The following is a 19,512-nucleotide window of genomic DNA, read 5'->3' as shown; positions in this document are numbered from 1 at the left end:
TTTCCACCTTGATCATCTCCGAAAGAGAATCACACCAATAGGTAGCGTATCCAGCCACTGCAGTAACCACCGCTGCAGGCTGAAATAAAAATCCTGTGTGCCGAAACATCTTTCTTAACAGAGTTTCTAGCTTTTTATCCATGGGCTCCTTAAAAGACGAACTATCCTCAAGCAGGATAGTGATGCACTTAGCAAGCGTGGAGATAGCTCCATCCACTTTAGGGACAGATCCCCATAACTCTAATTGGGAGTCAGGAACCTAGAACAATTTCTTAAAGGAAGAAGAAGGGGGGAAAGGATCCAAGTCTTTCCCATTCATTTTTGATATTTGCCATCTTTACGGGAACCAGGAAAGTTTGTGGCACCACCCTGTCCTCATACACCTTATCAATCTTAGGAATAAAAGGTTCCTCGGGTAACTTAGGTTCCAGAACCTCTAATGTAGCCAATACTTCCTTTAACAGAAAGCGTAAGAGCTCTATCCTAAATCTAAAGTCTAAAGGATAAATAAAGTGCTTTATATATAAAAAAAATCATAACCCCCCAAAAATTGGTTGGGTGTCATGGACTCTTGCCCCCATGAAAGAAATGAATTTATCAGGTAAGTTCTTACATAAATTATGTTTTCCTTCATATAAGTGGCAAGAGTCCATGAGCTAGTGACGTATGGGATATAATACCCAAGATGTGGAAATCCACGAGTCACTAGAGAGGGAGGAATAAAATAAAAACAGGTATTTCCACAGAGAAATTAAATCCAAAAATAATTACGTTTTCTTAAATTTTTTTAAAAAACCTTCAAATCATAGGCACTAGAATCAAACTGAGACAACGGCCTGAAGAACCTTTCTACCAAAGGCTGCTTTGCAAATTTGATCAACTGAAGCTTCATTCTTGAAAGCCCAAGATGTGGCGACTGATCTAGTAGATGAGCTGTAATTCGCTGAGGTGGAGACTGCCCCGCTTCCAAATAAGCTTTACTTACCAGAAGACACCCATCCACATATAGCAGACAGCCAAACCAGTACTGAAACATATCAGCAGAGGTAATGGTAGAAGAGTATAATGTCGCTCTGTAAAGGCAGGCAGTAGATGAATCCCCAGGATCGAATTTACAGAGAGCTGTAGAATAGATTTCCCATAGGCGAAAACATGGTATCATCAGGCAATACTCCCTTCACATCCCTCAGACAAACACTGTAGAGAGGAACTGGGCTTCAATATGCTTAGAAGCTCCTTTCACAGAAGAAATCAAGCACATCATGCTTCACCACCTCCTAAGGAGGCAAAGTTTGTAAAACTGAGGTATGAGTGAGGTGGGAGGTGTATTTATAGGCATTTGAGGTTTGGGAAACTTTGCCCTCTCCTGGTAGGAATGTATATCCCATACGTCACTAGCTCATGGACTCTCTGGCCACCTATATGAAAGAAATGGGCTGGCTCCTATGATTACATTGTTGCTTTTTCAAATAAAGATAGCAAGAGAACGAAGAAAATTTAGGAGTAAATTAAAACTTGCTTAAAATTGCATGCTCTATCTGAATCATGAAAGTTTAATTTTGACTAGACTATTCCTTTAACATTCAAAATGACTCAGCCAGTAGTTCACTTTCTTTCATGTAATTAGCAAGAGTCCATGAGCTAGTGACGTATGGGATATACATTCCTACCAGGAGGGGCAAAGTTTCCCAAACCTCAAAATGCCTATAAATACACCCCTCACCACACCCACAATTCAGTTTTACAAACTTTGCCTCCTATGGAGGTGGTGAAGTAAGTTTGTGCTAGATTCTACGTTGATATGCGCTCCGCAGCAAGTTGGAGCCCGGTTTTCCTCTCAGCGTGCAGTGAATGTCAGAGGGATGTGAGGAGAGTATTGCCTATTTTGAATGCAGTGATCTCCTTCTATGGGGTCTATTTCATAGGTTCTCTGTTATCGGTCGTAGAGATTCATCTCTTACCTCCCTTTTCAGATCGACGATATACTCTTATTTATATACCATTACCTCTGCTGATTTTCGTTTCAGTACTGGTTTGGCTTTCTACAAACATGTAGATGAGTGTCCTGGGGTAAGTAAATCTTATTTTCTGTGACACTCTAAACTATGGTTGGGCACTTTGTTTATAAAGTTCTAAATATATGTATTCAAACATTTATTTGCCTTGACTCAGGATGTTCAACATTCCTTATTTTCAGACAGTCAGTTTCATATTTGGGATAATGCATTTGAATCAATCATTTTTTCTTACCTTAAAAAATTTGACTCTTTTTTCCCTGTGGGCTGTTAGGCTCGCGGGGGCTGAAAATGCTTCATTTTATTGCGTCATTCTTGGCGCTGACTTTTTTGGCGCAAAAAATCTTTTCTGTTTCCGGCGTCATACGTGTCGCCGGAAGTTGCGTCATTTTTGACGTCCTTTTGCGCCAAAAATGTCGGCGTTCCGGATGTGGCGTCATTTTTGGCGCCAAAAAGCATTTAGGCGCCAAATAATGTGGGCTTCTTATTTGGTGCTAAAAAATATGAGCGTCGCTTTTGTCTCCACATTATTTCAGTCTCATTTTTTCTTTGCTTCTGGTTACTAGAAGCTTGTTTATTGGCATTTTTTCCCATTCCTGAAACTGTCATTTAAGGAATTTGATCAATTTTGCTTTATATGTTGTTTTTTCTCTTACATATTGCAAGATGTCTCACGTTGCATCTGAGTCAGAAGATACTTCAGGAAAATCGCTGTCTAGTGCTGGAACTACCAAAGTTAAGTGTATCTGCTGTAAACTTTTGGTAGCTATTCCTCCGGCTGTTGTTTGTATTAATTGTCATGACAAACTTGTTAATGCAGATAATATTTCCTTTAGTAATGTACCATTGCCTGTTGCAGTTCCTTCAACATCTAAGGTGCAGAATGTTCCTGATAACATAAGAGATTTTGTTTCTGAATCCATCAAGAAGGCTATGTCTGTTATTTCTCCTTCTAGTAAACATAAAAAATCTTTTAAAACTTCTCTCTCTACAGATGAATTTTTAAATGAACATCATCATTCTGATTCTGATGACTCTTCTGGTTCAGAGGATTCTGTCTCAGAGATTGATGCTGATAAATCTTCATATTTATTTAAAATGGAATTTATTCGTTCTTTACTTAAAGAAGTACTTATTGCTTTAGAAATAGAGGATTCTGGTCCTCTTGATACTAATTCTAAACGTTTAGATAAGGTATTTAAATCTCCTGTGGTTATTCCAGAAGTTTTTCCTGTTCCTAATGCTATTTCTGAAGTAATTTCCAGAGAATGGGATAAATTGGGTAATTCATTTACTCCTTCTAAACGTTTTAAGCAATTATATCCTGTGCCGTCTGACAGATTAGAATTTTGGGACAAAATCCCTAGAGTTGATGGGGCTATTTCTACCCTTTCTAAACGTACTACTATTCCTACGTCAGATGGTACTTCGTTTAAGGATCCTTTAGATAGGAAAATTGAATCCTTTCTAAGAAAAGCTTATCTGTGTTCAGGTAATCTTCTTAGACCTGCTATATCATTGGCTGATGTTGCTGCAGCTTCAACTTTTTGGTTGGAAACTTTAGCGCAACAAGTAACAGATCATGATTCTCATAATATTATTATTCTTCTTCAGCATGCTAATAATTTTATCTGTGATGCCATTTTTGATATTATCAGAGTTGATGTCAGGTTTATGTCTCTAGCTATTTTAGCTAGAAGAGCTTTATGGCTTAAAACTTGGAATGCTGATATGTCTTCTAAATCGACTCTATTTTCCATTTCTTTCCAGGGTAACAAATGATTTGGTTCTCAGTTGGATTCTATTATTTCAACTGTTACTGGTGGGAAAGGAACTTTTTTACCACAGGATAAAAAATCTAAGGGTAAAAACAGGGCTAATAATCGTTTTCGTTCCTTTCGTTTCAACAAAGAACAAAAGCCTGATCCTTCATCCTCAGGAGCAGTTTCAGTTTGGAAACCATCTCCAGTCTGGAATAAATCCAAGCCTTCTAGAAAGGCAAAGCCTGCTTCTAAGTCCACATGAAGGTGCGGCCCTCATTCCAGCTCAGCTGGTAGGGGGCAGGTTACGTTTTTTCAAAGAAATTTGGATCAATTCTGTTCACAATCTTTGGATTCAGAACATTGTTTCAGAAGGGTACAGAATTGGTTTCAAGATGAGACCTCCTGCAAAGAGATTTTTTCTTTCCCGTGTCCCAGTAAATCCAGTGAAAGCTCAAGCATTTCTGAATTGTGTTTCAGATCTAGAGTTGGCTGGAGTAATTATGCCAGTTCCAGTTCTGGAACAGGGGATGGGGTTTTATTCAAATCTCTTCATTGTACCAAAGAAGGAGAATTCCTTCAGACCAGTTCTGGATCTAAAAATATTGAATCGTTATGTAAGGATACCAACATTCAAAATGGTAACTGTAAGGACTATCTTGCCTTTTGTTCAGCAAGGGCATTATATGTCCACAATAGATTTACAGGATGCATATCTGCATATTCCGATTCATCCAGATCATTATCAGTTCCTGAGATTCTCTTTTCTGGACAAGCATTACCAGTTTGTGGCTCTGCCGTTTGGCCTAGCTACAGCTCCAAGAATTTTTACAAAGGTTCTCGGTGCCCTTCTGTCTGTAATCAGAGAACAGGGTATTGTGGTATTTCCTTATTTGGACGATATCTTGGTACTTGCTCAGTCTTTACATTTAGCAGAATCTCATACGAATTGACTTGTGTTGTTTCTTCAAGATCATGGTTGGAGGATCAATTCACCAAAAAGTTCATTGATTCCTCAGACAAGGGTAACCTTTCTGGGTTTCCAGATAGATTCAGTGTCCATGACTCTGTCTTTAACAGACAAGAGACGTCTAAGATTGATTTCAGCTTGTCGAAACCTTCAGTCACAATCATTCCCTTCGGTAGCCTTATGCATGGAAATTCTAGGTCTTATGACTGCTGCATCGGACGCGATCCCCTTTGCTCTTTTTCACATGCGACCTCTTCAGCTCTGTATGCTGAATCAATGGTGCAAGGATTACACAAAGATATCTCAATTAATATCTTTAAAACCGATTGTACGACACTCTCTAACGTGGTGGACAGATCACCATTGTTTAATTCAGGGGGCTTCTTTTGTGCTTCCGACCTGGACTGTAATTTCAACAGATGCAAGTCTCACAGGTTGGGGAGCTGTGTGGGGATCTCTGACGGCACAAGGAGTTTGGGAATATCAGGAGGTGAGATTACCGATCAATATTTTGGAACTCCGTGCAATTTTCAGAGCTCTTCAGTCTTGGCCTCTTCTGAAGAGAGAATCGTTCATTTGTTTTCAGACAGACAATGTCACAACTGTGGCATACATCAATCATCAAGGAGGGACTCACAGTCCTCTGGCTATGAAAGAAGTATCTCGACTTTTGGTTTGGGCGGAATCCAGCTCCTGTCTAATCTCTGCGGTTCATATCCCAGGTATAGACAATTGGGAAGCGGATTATCTCAGTCGCCAAACGTTGCATCCGGGCGAATGGTCTCTCCACCCAGAGGTATTTCTTCAGATTGTTCAAATGTGGGAGCTTCCAGAAATAGATCTGATGGCGTCTCATCTAAACAAGAAACTTCCCAGGTATCTGTCCAGATCCCGGGATCCTCAGGCGGAAGCAGTGGATGCATTATCACTTCCTTGGAAGTATCATCCTGCTTATATCTTTCCGCCTCTAGTTCTTCTTCCAAGAGTAATCTCCAAGATTCTGAAGGAATGCTCGTTTGTTCTGCTGGTAGCTCCGGCATGGCCTCACAGGTTTTGGTATGCGGATCTTGTCCGGATGGCCTCTTGCCATCCGTGGACTCTTCCGCTACGACCAGACCTTCTGTCGCAAGGTCCTTTTTTCCATCAGGATCTCAAATCCTTAAATTTAAAGGTATGGAGATTGAACGCTTGATTCTTGGTCAAAGAGGTTTCTCTGACTCTGTGATTAATACTATGTTACAGGCTCGTAAATCTGTATCCAGAGAGATATATTATAGAGTCTGGAAGACTTATATTTCTTGGTGTCTTTCTCATCATTTTTCTTGGCATTCTTTTAGAATTCCGAGAATTTTACAGTTTCTTCAGGATGGTTTAGATAAAGGTTTATCCGCAAGTTCTTTGAAAGGACAAATCTCTGCTCTTTCTGTTCTTTTTCACAGAAAGATTGCTAATCTTCCTGATATTCATTGTTTTGTACAAGCTTTGGTTCGTATAAAACCTGTCATTAAGTCAATTTCTCCTCCTTGGAGTTTGAATTTGGTTCTGGGGGCTCTTCAAGCTCCTCCGTTTGAACCTATGCATTCATTGGACATTAAATTACTTTCTTGGAAAGTTTGGTTCCTTTTGGCAATCTCTTCTGCCAGAAGAGTTTCTGAATTATCTGCTCTTTCTTGTGAGTCTCCTTTTCTGATTTTTCATCAGGATAAGGCGGTGTTGCGAACTTCTTTTGAATTTTTACCTAAAGTTGTGAATTCCAACAACATTAGTAGAGAAATTGTGGTTCCTTCATTATGTCCTAATCCTAAGAATTCTAAGGAGAAATCGTTGCATTCTTTGGATGTTGTTAGAGCTTTGAAATATTATGTTGAAGCTACTAAGTCTTTCCGAAAGACTTCTAGTTTATTTGTTATCTTTTCCGGTTCTAGAAAAGGCCAGAAAGCTTCTGCCATTTCTTTGGCATCTTGGTTGAAATCTTTAATTCATCTTGCCTATGTTGAGTCGGGTAAAACTCTGCCTCAAAGGATTACAGCTCATTCTACTAGGTCAGTTTCTACTTCCTGGGCGTTTAGGAATGAAGATTCGATTGATCAGATTTGCAAAGCAGCAACTTGGTCCTCTTTGCATACTTTTACTAAATTCTACCATTTTGATGTATTTTCTTCTTCTGAAGCAGTTTTTGGAAGAAAAGTACTTCAGGCAGCGGTTTCAGTTTGAATCTTCTGCTTATGTTTTTCATTAAACTTTATTTTGGGTGTGGATTATTTTCAGCAGGAATTGGCTGTCTTTATTTTATCCCTCCCTCTCTAGTGACTCTTGCGTGGAAAGATCCACATCTTGGGTAATCATTATCCCATACGTCACTAGCTCATGGACTCTTGCTAATTACATGAAAGAAAACATAATTCATATTAGCAAGAGTCCATGAGGCCCGCCCTTTTTTTGTGGTGGTTATGATTTTTGTATAAAGCACAATTATTCCAATTCCTTATTTTATATGCTTTCGCACTTTTTTATCACCCCACTTCTTGGCTATTCGTTAAACTGAATTGTGGGTGTGGTAAGGGGTGTATTTATAGGCATTTTGAGGTTTGGGAAACTTTGCCCCTCCTGGTAGGAATGTATATCCCATACGTCACTAGCTCATGGACTCTTGCTAATATGAAAGAAATGAATTTATCAGGTAAGTTCTTACATAAATTATGTTTTTGCTCAGAAAGGGATATATAAAAATCATGACTTACTGTATGCCCCTGAAGACAAGAAGAGTCTGTAAGCTAATATCACCCTAGCACTGAGAAAACTATAAATCATACCTCCTCTCAGCCGTTTTTAACATTGCTTGCATCCTTTCTTCAATGGTTGCTTTTATCAGGAAGCGGTGAACAATAGTAGACCTGAAAACCCCAAATAAAAAGCTTGTTAATATTGTCTAATTTCTTGGTTTAACATATTAACTAGATTGGAAAAAATAACACATTTAGCTAATAATTGCTAAAGCAAATCATTTTAAAACAAGCATGGACCTTTTTGGTGAGGGTTTATTGTCCATAAACAAAGTAATTTGAAACAGAAGAGCCAAGTCCAAACCAACAGGTGTGTTTGGGTGGATAGATACCAGAGCTAGCTTTATAAAGGTATGCCTGGGGTGAAAAGTATTACTTGTATCTGAGTAAGCTCCATCTGGAAGAACTCCCTGTGAAATTATACTTGGATTGCATAATAGGACTTCTAATTATATCTGATCTTTTTTCTCAGCTCATAAAATAATAATCCATAATCCAGTCATTAGCAGAAGCGCAGGAAACTATTACCAGAATTCATATTTCATATTTTTGGAAGCCAGTGGCGAGTTCCAAATAATCCTTAGCGTAACATAGAAGTATTTTTTATTTTCTGCATCTAAAGGGGAATTTTAATGCAAAAAAAAACATCAGAGATAGCCCACTGGCAGCCCAATGGCTACATGCGGCCCTCTGCATTCAATTTTGCGAGAGTAAAGTCAAAATTAAACTTAAAGGGACAGTCAAGTCCAAAAAAACTTTGATGATACAAATAGGGCACGTAATTTTAAACAACTTTCTAATTTACTTTTATCACCAATTTTGCTCTTGGTATTCTTAGTTGAAAGCTAAACCTAGGAGGTTCATATGCTAATTTCTTAGACCTTGAAGACCTTAATTTCTTAGACCTTGGCCTCTAAACGAAATGCATTGACAGTTTTTCACCACTAGAGGGCGTTAGTTAATTTGTGTCATATAGATAACATTGCACGTGAAGTTACCTAGGAGTGAGCACTGATTGGCTAAAATGCAAGCCTAGCAAAAGAACTGAAATAAGGGGGCAGTTTGCAAACGCTTAGATACAAAGTAATCACAGAGGTAAAAAGTGTATTATTATAACTGTGTTGGTTATGCAAAACTAGTAAATGGGTAATAAAGGGATTATCTATCTTTTTAAACAACAAATATTCTGGTGTTGACTGTCCCTTTCATTGGATTGGCTAGAGCATGCAATGTCAAACAACTTTCCAATTTACTTCTATTATTGATTTTGTTTAGTTCTCCTGGTATACATTGCTAAAGAATAATCCTAGGTGAGCCCAGGAGTGTGCATGTGTCTTTAGACAGCTGGCTGCAGTGTTTGCAAAAATGTTTATAGAAATGTTAAACATTGTTGCAAACACTGCTGCCATAGACTGCTATAAACACCGAAGCAGCTATCAGCCTTACTCTTGAACAAAGGATTTCAAAAGAACAAAGCAAATGACAATAAAAGTACAACGGAAGTTGGTTAAAACTGCATGGGCCATCTCAGGGTTTTTCAAACCTGTCCTCTAACAGGACAGATTTTCAGTATTACTTTGTGTGAGAGCAGGTTAATAACCATGTTTACTAATCAGCTGATTATTTCACCTGCGCTACAGTTCAGATATCCTGAAAACCTGGCCTGTTAGGGAGGCCTGCTCTATAGGTATCATGGACATTTAATTTTGACTTCACAGTCCTTTTAAGCTTAAGAACCTCTGTAGTAACAAATAGGCTATATTAGATAAATCTGAAAGTAACGGCAAAATTGGATGAGAGTAAGGTAAATCAGGCACAGAATGAAGTTAATTAGATGACAAACACTCATTTGGTTTAACAACAGGAAACATGGCTAAAATGAGGAGAAATGTAGCTTCCTGCTGCAAATATAATTTCTTCAGATTTTGCTCCATATTTTTCTCTATTATACCTTAAAGGCCCCAGAATAATCAGTCAAAAACACCATTCTCGTAGTCTGGTAATTGCTGCATCTACCTTGGGAGCATTGCAAAAAAGTGGACTTGTAGACTAAGAAAGGGAAAGGCCTTAAACATCTATTCTGGTACAGAAAGTTGTTACTCAGTTTTGGAGGATTTATCTAAATATAATTGCTGAATAGTTTCCGAAATAGGGCATTCAACAGAAAATTCAACAATAGGTTTAAACCAGTCAGTGGAGGTAAATAGCACATTCATTTCAATACCCAGAGCCTCTCTGATATGGTCTTTAGTATTCGGTCATCCATCCCTAGGGACAGGTGAGGTCAGAGGCTGGTAAAGCACTGGCTATGATATGCACAAGAAACACACACATATATATATATACACACATTTATATCACTTAATAACTGGCACCAACAAGTATTTAGCAACTAAAAAAAAAGAGTTAGTTATATCAACCTCTAACACATAACACAAGTATAGGAGATCCCATGATCCTGCAAAACTCTCTCACTCACATGCACAATTACTCTAGCTTTAACACTCTTACACACAATTTTGCACTTTAATACTCTCACATACATAAACACTTTTCACACAGACTCTCTAAATCTAATAATCTCACTCTAACACACTCTTAAAATCATGTTAACACTTTCGTACACACTCATTAATACGCACTCGCTATAACACTCACACACACTCTAACACCCAATATAACTGTAGCACACTCATGCTATCATACACACACTCAATTTTAAAACACTCACTGTAACACACACTCATACACACTAGAGGGATTTAAATTAGTAGCAAATTCCAGCAGTGAAAGAGTTAGAAACTTGCATCCAGGGAGAACAAGCTGTTAAGAACAGATAAAAAAGACTGTATGCCACATTTTATTATAAATAAAAGGTTAAAGTATGCTCAAGACAAATTCTTATGACACATTTCAGCCATGAAGGGGTTGCTCCAATATTACTTTTATCAGTTTCAAACACACTATTGAGATCACAGTGACTGCACTAGATTTAAAAAAAATAAAATCCTCCTTAGTCCTGGCTAAGCTGATTTAGCCAGAGTTGTCTTCAGTCACTCCAGCCCCTCACCACAGTCCACTGTTATTTATTTTTTGCAAGCAGCATGCTTTCACTATCAACTGCCAAACAACAGCTAGTGACAGTTTGTCATAACTCACCACTTCTCTCCAAGACATCCGGATCGATTATCACTGATTTTCAGTTTCTACATAGCCGCAGAGAGTCTCTGCTAGTTCTAGCACATGTGCATTGTATAGTGCATGACATCACTGGCTGTTGCCTGGCGCAGCTTGTAGGATCCGATGGCAGGTGAAAATGAAACCTGAGAATGCAGAGCAAAGATGGGCTAGTAGTACAGTGGTGAGTACTGTACTACTAGCACATCTTTGTGCTGCATTCTTACCAAACCCAGACATTTGCATGTCCGGTCCTGGCTTAGCTTCAAACCTGGGCACTTACTTGGAAACTCTGACTGTCCAAGTTATTCCCGGACAGGTGGCAACCCTAGCTACAGCTGCAAATTATATGAGGCCCTGGTACTGGGCACACTGAGCAGGGGTGTGAAATAAAAAAATAACTCTACTCGTCCACTGGTAAATCAATAATAAATAATAATTATAAATGATCACAAAACAAAATGTACATTGAGTCTGCATAGATAATCAGGGGATGTATTTTGATAAAGCTATGCCCCAATGATGCACCTAGAGAACTGAGAAATGCCTGAACATATGTATTTTATTTTTTTATTTGGGGGGGGGGGCGTTAAAGCAAAACTATTATTATTGGTAAGCTTCTGATAGCTTGTAATGCAAACCAACAAAAGCTGTTTATACTTCCAGACAGGTCAACAATTTGAGAGAAGATAGCCATACAGAAATACCAATTAAAATTATACATTTCTCCTTATATGATCAGAAAAGAACCAACCAGTGAGAGGCGAGGACTGAGGAGGAGTAAAAAAAATAATAATGCATGAAGGCTCAGCACTGCCACCCACTGCCAATAAAAACATAAATTATGCTTACCTGATCATTTCCTTTCCATTTGTATGAGGAGAGTCCATGGCTTAATTCATTACTTGTGGGAATACAGAACCTGGCCACCAAAAACAGGCAAAGACATCCCAGCCAAAGGCTTAAATACCTCCCCCACTCCCCTCATTCCCCAGTCATTCTGCCGAGGGAGCAAGGAACAGTAGGAGAAATATCAGAGAATAAATGGTGCCAGAAGAAAAACAAAAAGACATTTAGGTCCGCCCAATGGAGAACCGGGCAGGAGGCCGTGGACTCTCCTCATACAGACGGAAATGAAATTATCAGGTAAGCATAATTTATGTTTTTCATCTTAATATGAGGAGAGTCCACGGCTATATTCATTACTTGTGGGAAACAAATACCCAAGCTCTAGAGGACACTGAATGAAAAAAACGGGAGGGTAAAAAAGGAGGCGGACCCTATTCTGAGGGCACCACAGACTGCAAAACCTTTCTCCCAAAAGCTGCTTCGGCCGAAGCAAAAACATAAAATTTGTAAAAGTTTGAAAAAGTATGTAAGGAGGACCAGGTAGCCGCCTTACAAATCTGTTCCATAGAGGCCTTATTCTTGAAGGCCCAAGAAGAAACAACAGCTCTAGTTGAGTCAGCCGTAATCCTCTGAGGCTTATGTCCCGCTGTCTCATAAACCAAGCGAATCATGCTCCTCAGCCAAAAAGATAGGGAAGTGGAAGAAGCCTTCTGCCCTTTGCGCTTCCCTGAATAGACAACAATGCTGAAGTTTGTCTGAAATCCTTCGTAGCCTGAAGATAGAATTTCAAAGCTCAAACTACATCCAAATTATGAAGTAACCTCTCCTTTGCAGAAGAAGGGTTAGGAGACAAGGAAGGAACTACAATGGGAAGGACAGCCTTATCGGCATGCAAAACCAGGTAAGGAGGCTCACATTGCAAGGCTGCCAACTCAGAGACTCTGCGTGTCGAAGCAATAGCCAGTAGAAAAAGAACCTTCCAAGACAGTAACTTAATGTCAAGCGAATGCATAGGCTCAAACGGAGCCCTCTGCAAACTCCAAGAAAAAGCAGAATGCCTAAATAAAGCCTGATCCTAGACAGAGCCTGAACAAAACACTGTAAATCAGGAAGCTCAGCGAGCTTCTTGTGTAACAAAACAGATAGAATCGAAATCTGTCCCTTTAAGGAAATGGCGGCAAGTCCCTTCTCCAAACCGTCCTGGAGGAAGAAAATGATTCAGGATACCCATGAGCCTCACACCAGAATAAGTAGGTCCTCCACACCTTATGATAGATGCGTCGGGTGACTGGCTTCCTGGCTTGAATGAGAGTATCAATCACACTCTCAGAAAACCCTCTCTTGGCTAGGATTAAGTGTTAAATGTCCACGCAGTCAGCTTCAGAGAATCTAGATTTTGATCCACAAAGGGACCCTGTACTAGCAGATCCCTGCGATAGGGTAACCTCCATGGAGGGGGCAATGACATCCCCACCAGATCCGCAAACCACATCCTCAGCGGCCACGACGGAGCAATCAGAATAGTCTATGCTTGCTCCTGCTTGATGCGGGCCATTACTCAAGGTAAAAGTGGTAATGGTGGAAATATATAGACTAGGTTGAACCCCCAAAGCACTGCTAAGGCATCTATCAGTTTGGCCTGGGGATCCCTGGACCGTGACCCGTATCTAGGTAGCTTGAAGTTGAGTCTGGACGCCAAGAGATCTATCTCCGGTGTCCCCCATCTGTTGCAAATCTCTGCAAACACCTCAGGATGAAGAGACCATTCCCCCGGATTAAATAATTGTCTGCTGAGAAAATCCGCTTCCCAGTTGTCCACACCCGGAATGTCGATCGCTGACAGCAAACCATTGTGGGTCTCCGCCCATTCCAGAATCTGAGATACTTCCTTTATGGCTAGGGAGCTTTTCCTTCCCCCCCAGCCGGTTGATAAAAGCCACCGAGGTAATGTTGTCCTACTGGAATCTGATTAACTTGGACGAACCCAGGAGGGACCAAGCCCTAAGAGCGTTGAAGATCGCTCAAAGTTCCAGGATGTTGATCAGAAGGAGCGACTTCTCTCGATTCCACCTGCCCTGTGCCTTCCTGGCACCACAAACAGCTCCCCATCCTGAGAGTCTTGCATCCGTAGTCACAATCTCCCAGGACGGTCTCAAGAAGGATGTCCCCTGGGACAGCCGATCTGGACAGAGCCACCAAGAGAGGGATTCTCTCGATCAGTTGTCCAGAGAAATCTGCTGGGATAGATCCGAGTGATCGCCGTTCCATTGCCTCAGCATGCACAACTGAAGAGGTCTAAGATGGAACCTGACGTATGGAATGACATCTATGCTGGATACCATGAGCCCAATCACCTCCATATACCGGGCCACAGATGCCTTGAGGAGGTCTGAAGGGCAAGACAGTTGGAGGCAATTTTGCAATGTCTCTGGTCTGTCAGGAATATCTTCATAGATAGAGTCAATTATCATTCCCAGGAACCCCACTCTGGTACTGGCAACCAGAGAACTCTTTCCTGAGTTTATTTTCCATCCATGAGATCGAAGAAGAAGTAGAAGAGCTCTCAAATGGTCCTCTGCCAGCTAGAAGGACGGAGCCCAGACCAGAATGTTGTCCAGATAAGGCTCTACTTCAATACCTCTGGATCTCGCCACCGCAAGCAGAGCTCCCAAAACCTTTGTAAAGACTCTTGGAGCTGTAGCCAGACCAAAGGGAAGAGCTACAAGCTGGAAGTACTGGTCCAGAAAGGCGAATCTTAGGAACTTGAAGTGATCCTTGTGAATTGGCACATGAAGGTAAGCGTCCTTGAAGTCTATCGTAGTCATGAACTGTCCCTCTTGAATTAAGGGCAGAATAGACCTTATTGTCTCCATCTTGAATGATAGGACCGACAGAAACATGTTTAAACACTTTAGGTCTAGAATCAGGGCAAAACGTACCCTACTTCTTTGGGACCACAAAAAGGTTTGAATAGTACCCTAGACCTCTTTTTGCTAGAGGTACTGGTACAATTAGTCCTAGAGAGGAGAGATCCCTCACGCACTCTAGATAGGCATCTCATTTCTCACGTTTTGGCAATAGATTTGACAAGAGGAATCTGCCCTGGGAGGGTGAGATTTTAAACATATCCGGTAACCCTGGGCAATGACTTCCAGAACCCAAGGATCTTGCATGTTTCTCATCCAAGCCTCCGCTAACAGAGATAGTCTGCCCCCTCTGCGATCCAGAGACGGATCAGGGGCCGCCCCTTTGTGCCGATTTTGTCTCAGCGGGCTTCTTGTTCTGCTTGGTCTTATTCCAAGACTGAGATGGCTTCCAAGATCCCTTGGACTGCTCGGGTTTTGTCTGGCAGTCTGCTGTCGTTGGGACTTGTCGGAACGAAAGGGACGAAGATTAGGACCCTTAGGCTTATTCTTCTTATCCTGTGGTAGAAAGGCATGGATCGAAAAGAACTTTCCCCTAAATGGAAGGGAGAGTAATCTAGATTTGGATGTCATGTCAGCAAACCACAACTTCAACCACAGAGCCCTCCGGGCCAGAACAGAAAAACCTGATGTCTTGGCATTCAAGCGAATAATCTGCATATTTGCATCACAGATAAAGAAATGAGCTACCCTCAGGGCCTTAATTCTTTCCTGTATCTCATTGAGGGGAGTTTCCACCTCGATCATATCTGACAGAGAGTCACACCAATAGGTAGCAGCTTCTGCCACTGCAGCCTGAAATAAGAACCCTGTGTGCTGAAAGATCTTTCTTAACAGGGTCTCTAATTTCTTTTCCATGGGCTCCTTAAATGACAAACTATCCTCGAGTGGGATAGTGGTGCGCTTAGCGAGCGTGGAGATAGCTCCATCCACTTTAGGCACAGACCCCCACAGTTCTAGCTGAGAGTCAGGAACCGGGAACAATTTCTTAAACGAAGGGGCGAAAGAAGATCTAAGTCTCTCCCATTCATTCTTAATAATATTTGTAAATCTTTACGGGAACCGGGAAAGTCTGGGGCACTACCCTGTCCTCGTAAACTTTATCAAGCTTAGGAATAGAAGGTTTCTCTGTAACTTCGGTTCCGGAACATTTAGAGTAGCTAACACCTCTTTTAATAAAAAGTGTAATTGCTCCATCCTAAACCTAAAGTCTGGCCGCAGATTCCAACCCAGAGAGAGAGTCCTCCAAAGTACCAGAGTCTTCTCCATCAGTGGATAATCTATTTTCAGATACATCCAACGGAGTAGATGACCCCTGGGAAGGATAGCAATTTTTAACCTTTCGCTTAAGCTTAGCAGGGCGAGGTAAAGCACTGAAAGCCACAGACACCGCCGTTTGCAACTGATCAGCAAAATATGGAGGCCACAGGGCCAGTCCCGCAGAAGCACTGGGGAGCTGCATGTGTAATCAGAGATGATTGTAGGGAATGCACTTTGCGGGACAGAGACCCCTCAGAGGTGGACGGTTCAGTGGTACTAAACATCTTCTTCTTTTTAGATATCACTATTTTATCAAGGCATGATAGTTGAGCAGGCGGGTATACAGTAGCCGCCTCACAATAAACACATGTATTAGATTTAGGCAAAGAGGGAGTACCCGCTAACACATCAGAGTCCTCCATAGCTTGCGCCTTTAATATGGCCGGGGCACTCACCACCTCCTATGACCCAGGCCCACAGAGAAACCGCTTCGTCTCCTGCAGCCGACGGTCAGGAAAAGGAAGATAATGAGGCCACACCCAGTCACATAGAGTGCCATGCAGAACTGCGCCAAACTAAACAGTTTGTGCAGTTAATCAAAATGAAATAAAACATGACTGTTCACACATTGTCAGAGCCACATCTCACACATGTCGCAGCAAAAACACAATAAAGCAATCATGTATAAATCCCCCCCTGTTCAGTAATCCCCTTCTGGCGATATTAACCCTTGATTCTATAAAGATAAAAAGGAGTCACACTGTGACCCTGTCTTCTTGCATTATCATACATGTATAAAAAAATGAAACAATCTTAACAGAATTGACAGTGTTGTAGCATCGCTCCTGACATGGACTTGAGTGGTTAAAGCAGACAGTGAAACTCATCAACACCGATTGCTTAAGGAGCTGTTAATACGAGTCTGGATGGTTTTGCAGAAAGACTCTCCCTGCATCTCCAGACCCTAACATTCATCAATGCTCTCACTGAGAGGCTGACAAGACTACTTAAAACTCCAGTCCCATAGCGAAGAGTACTACCCTCCATAAGAGACTACTCTGAATTTTCCGACACTTCTCTGCCATCCTCCTGTGACGAAAGGCAAAGAATGACTGGGGGATGAGGGGAGTGGGGGAGGTATTTAAGCATTTGGCTGGGGTGTCTTCGCCTCCTCCTGGTGGCCAGGTTCTGTATTCCCACAAGTAATGAATGAAGCCGTGGACTCTCCTCCTATTAAGATGGAAAAGACATAGCAGGGCAAAATTACAAGTGTGCAGACCATGCTATTGGTAAAGAAAACCTTAGAACGTTTAGTGCCTTGGATAACTGGCATCTGTCAATCATGAAGAATATTCTATAAGTTATTACCGCACATGCAGACAATTACATGTTAGGAAAACGATAATTATAAATGTTTGTTTTTTATGTAAGCTAGCCTTTTTCCTCTTTTCTTGTGCTTCCGAGTCTCAACACATTCAACTGAATCACTCAGGCTAGACATGCTGAGAACTGACTATCACCAGATTACTGGGCATAAAAACAATGCACCAAAACAAGACTAAAAACAGAATTTATGTTTACCTGATAAATTACTTTCTCCAACGGTGTGTCTGGTCCACGGCGTCATCCTTACTTGTGGGATATTCTCTTCCCCAACAGGAAATGGCAAAGAGCCCAGCAAAGCTGGTCACATGATCCCTCCTAGGCTCCGCCTTCCCCAGTCATTCGACCGACGTAAAGGAGGAATAGTTGCATAGGAGAAACCATATGATACCGTGGTGACTGTAGTTAGAGAAAATAAATCATCAGACCTGATTAAAAAACCAGGGCGGGCCGTGGACCGGACACACCGTTGGAGAAAGTAATTTATCAGGTAAACATAAATTCTGTTTTCTCCAACATAGGTGTGTCCGGTCCACGGCGTCATCCTTACTTGTGGGAACCAATACCAAAGCTTTAGGACACGGATGATGGGAGGGAGCAAATCAGGTCACCTAGATTGAAGGCACCACGGCTTGCAAAACCTTTCTCCCAAAAATAGCCTCAGAAGAAGCAAAAGTATCAAATTTGTAAAATTTGGTAAAAGTGTGCAGTGAAGACCAAGTCGCTGCCTTACATATCTGATCAACAGAAGCCTCGTTCTTGAAGGCCCATGTGGAAGCCACGGCCCTAGTGGAATGAGCTGTGATTCTTTCAGGAGGCTGCCGTCCGGCAGTCTCATAAGCCAATCTGATGATGCTTTTAAGCCAAAAAGAGAGAGAGGTAGAAGTTGCTTTTTGACCTCTCCTTTTACCAGAATAAACAACAAACAAGGAAGATGTTTGTCTGAAATCCTTTGTAGCCTCTAAATAGAATTTTAGAGCACGAACTACATCCAAATTGTGCAACAAACGTTCCTTCTTTGAAACTGGATTCGGACACAAAGAAGGCACGACTATCTCCTGGTTAATATTTTTGTTAGAAACAACTTTCGGAAGAAAACCAGGTTTAGTACGCAAAACCACCTTATCTGCATGGAACACCAGATAAGGAGGAGAACACTGCAGAGCAGATAACTCTGAAACTCTTCTAGCAGAAGAAATTGCAACCAAAAACAAAACTTTCCAAGATAATAACTTGATATCAACGGAATGTAGGGGTTCAAACGGAACCCCCTGAAGAACTGAAAGAACTAAATTAAGACTCCAAGGAGGAGTCAAAGGTTTGTAAACAGGCTTGATTCTAACCAGAGCCTGAACAAAAGCTTGAACATCTGGCACAGCCGCCAGCTTTTTGTGAAGTAAAACAGATAAAGCAGAAATCTGTCCCTTCAAAGAACTTGCAGATAATCCTTTCTCCAAACCTTCTTGAAGAAAGGATAGAATCTTAGGAATTTTTATCTTGTTCCATGGAAATCCTTTAGATTCACACCAACAGATATATTTTTTCCATATTTTATGGTAGATTTTTCTAGTTACAGGCTTTCTGGCCTGAACAAGAGTATCAATGACAGAATCTGAGAACCCTCGCTTTGATAAAATCAAGCGTTCAATCTCCAAGCAGTCAGTTGGAGTGAGGCCAGATTCGGATGTTCGAACGGACCTTGAACAAGAAGGTCCTGTCTCAAAGGTAGCTTCCATGGTGGAGCCGATGACATATTCACCAGATCTGCATACCAAGTCCTGCGTGTCCACGCAGGAGCTATCAAGATCACCGATACCCTCTCCTGTTTGATCCTGGCTACCAGCCTGGGAATGAGAGGAAACGGTGGGAACACATAAGCTAGGTTGAAGCTCCAAGGTGCTACTAGTGCATCCACTAGAGTCGCCTTGGGATCCCTGGATCTGGACCCGTAGCAAGGAACCTTGAAGTTCTGACGAGACGCCATCAGATCCATGTCTGGAATGCCCCACAATTGAATTATTAGGGCAAAGATTTCCGGATGGAGTTCCCACTCCCCCGGATGAAATGTCTGACGACTCAGAAAATCCGCTTCCCAATTTTCCACTCCTGGGATGTGGATTGCAGACAAGTGGCAGGAGTGAGTCTCCGCCCATTGAATTATTTTGGTTACTTCTTCCATCGCCAGGGAACTCCTTGTTCCCCCCTGATGGTTGATATACGCAACAGTCGTCATGTTGTCTGATTGAAACCGTATGAATTTGGCCTTTGCTAGCTGAGGCCAAGCCTTGAGAGCATTGAATATCGCTCTCAGTTCCAGAATATTTATCGGGAGAAGAGATTCTTCCCGAGACCAAAGACCCTGAGCTTTCAGGGGTTCCCAGACCGCGCCCC

At 41.5% G+C, this 19,512-nt stretch overlaps 1 protein-coding gene across 1 annotated transcript in view; it reads right to left on the bottom strand.

Annotated features, from left to right (window-relative positions):
- LOC128657432 (E3 ubiquitin-protein ligase SHPRH-like) overlaps positions 1 to 19,512 on the bottom strand; it is a 179,049-nt gene that overhangs the window by 15,616 nt on the left and 143,921 nt on the right. Inside the window, exon 8 of the mRNA XM_053711784.1 lies at positions 7,559 to 7,639. Coding sequence (XP_053567759.1) covers positions 7,559 to 7,639 — 81 coding nt within the window. The remainder of the gene's footprint in view (positions 1 to 7,558; positions 7,640 to 19,512) is intronic.

This window comes from Bombina bombina, chromosome 4, assembly GCF_027579735.1.
Source record: "Bombina bombina isolate aBomBom1 chromosome 4, aBomBom1.pri, whole genome shotgun sequence".
In the NCBI taxonomy this organism is placed as follows: Eukaryota; Metazoa; Chordata; class Amphibia; order Anura; family Bombinatoridae; genus Bombina; species Bombina bombina.
Note: the sequence above shows the minus strand (reverse complement) of the source record. Positions and strands in the feature narration are given on the sequence as shown.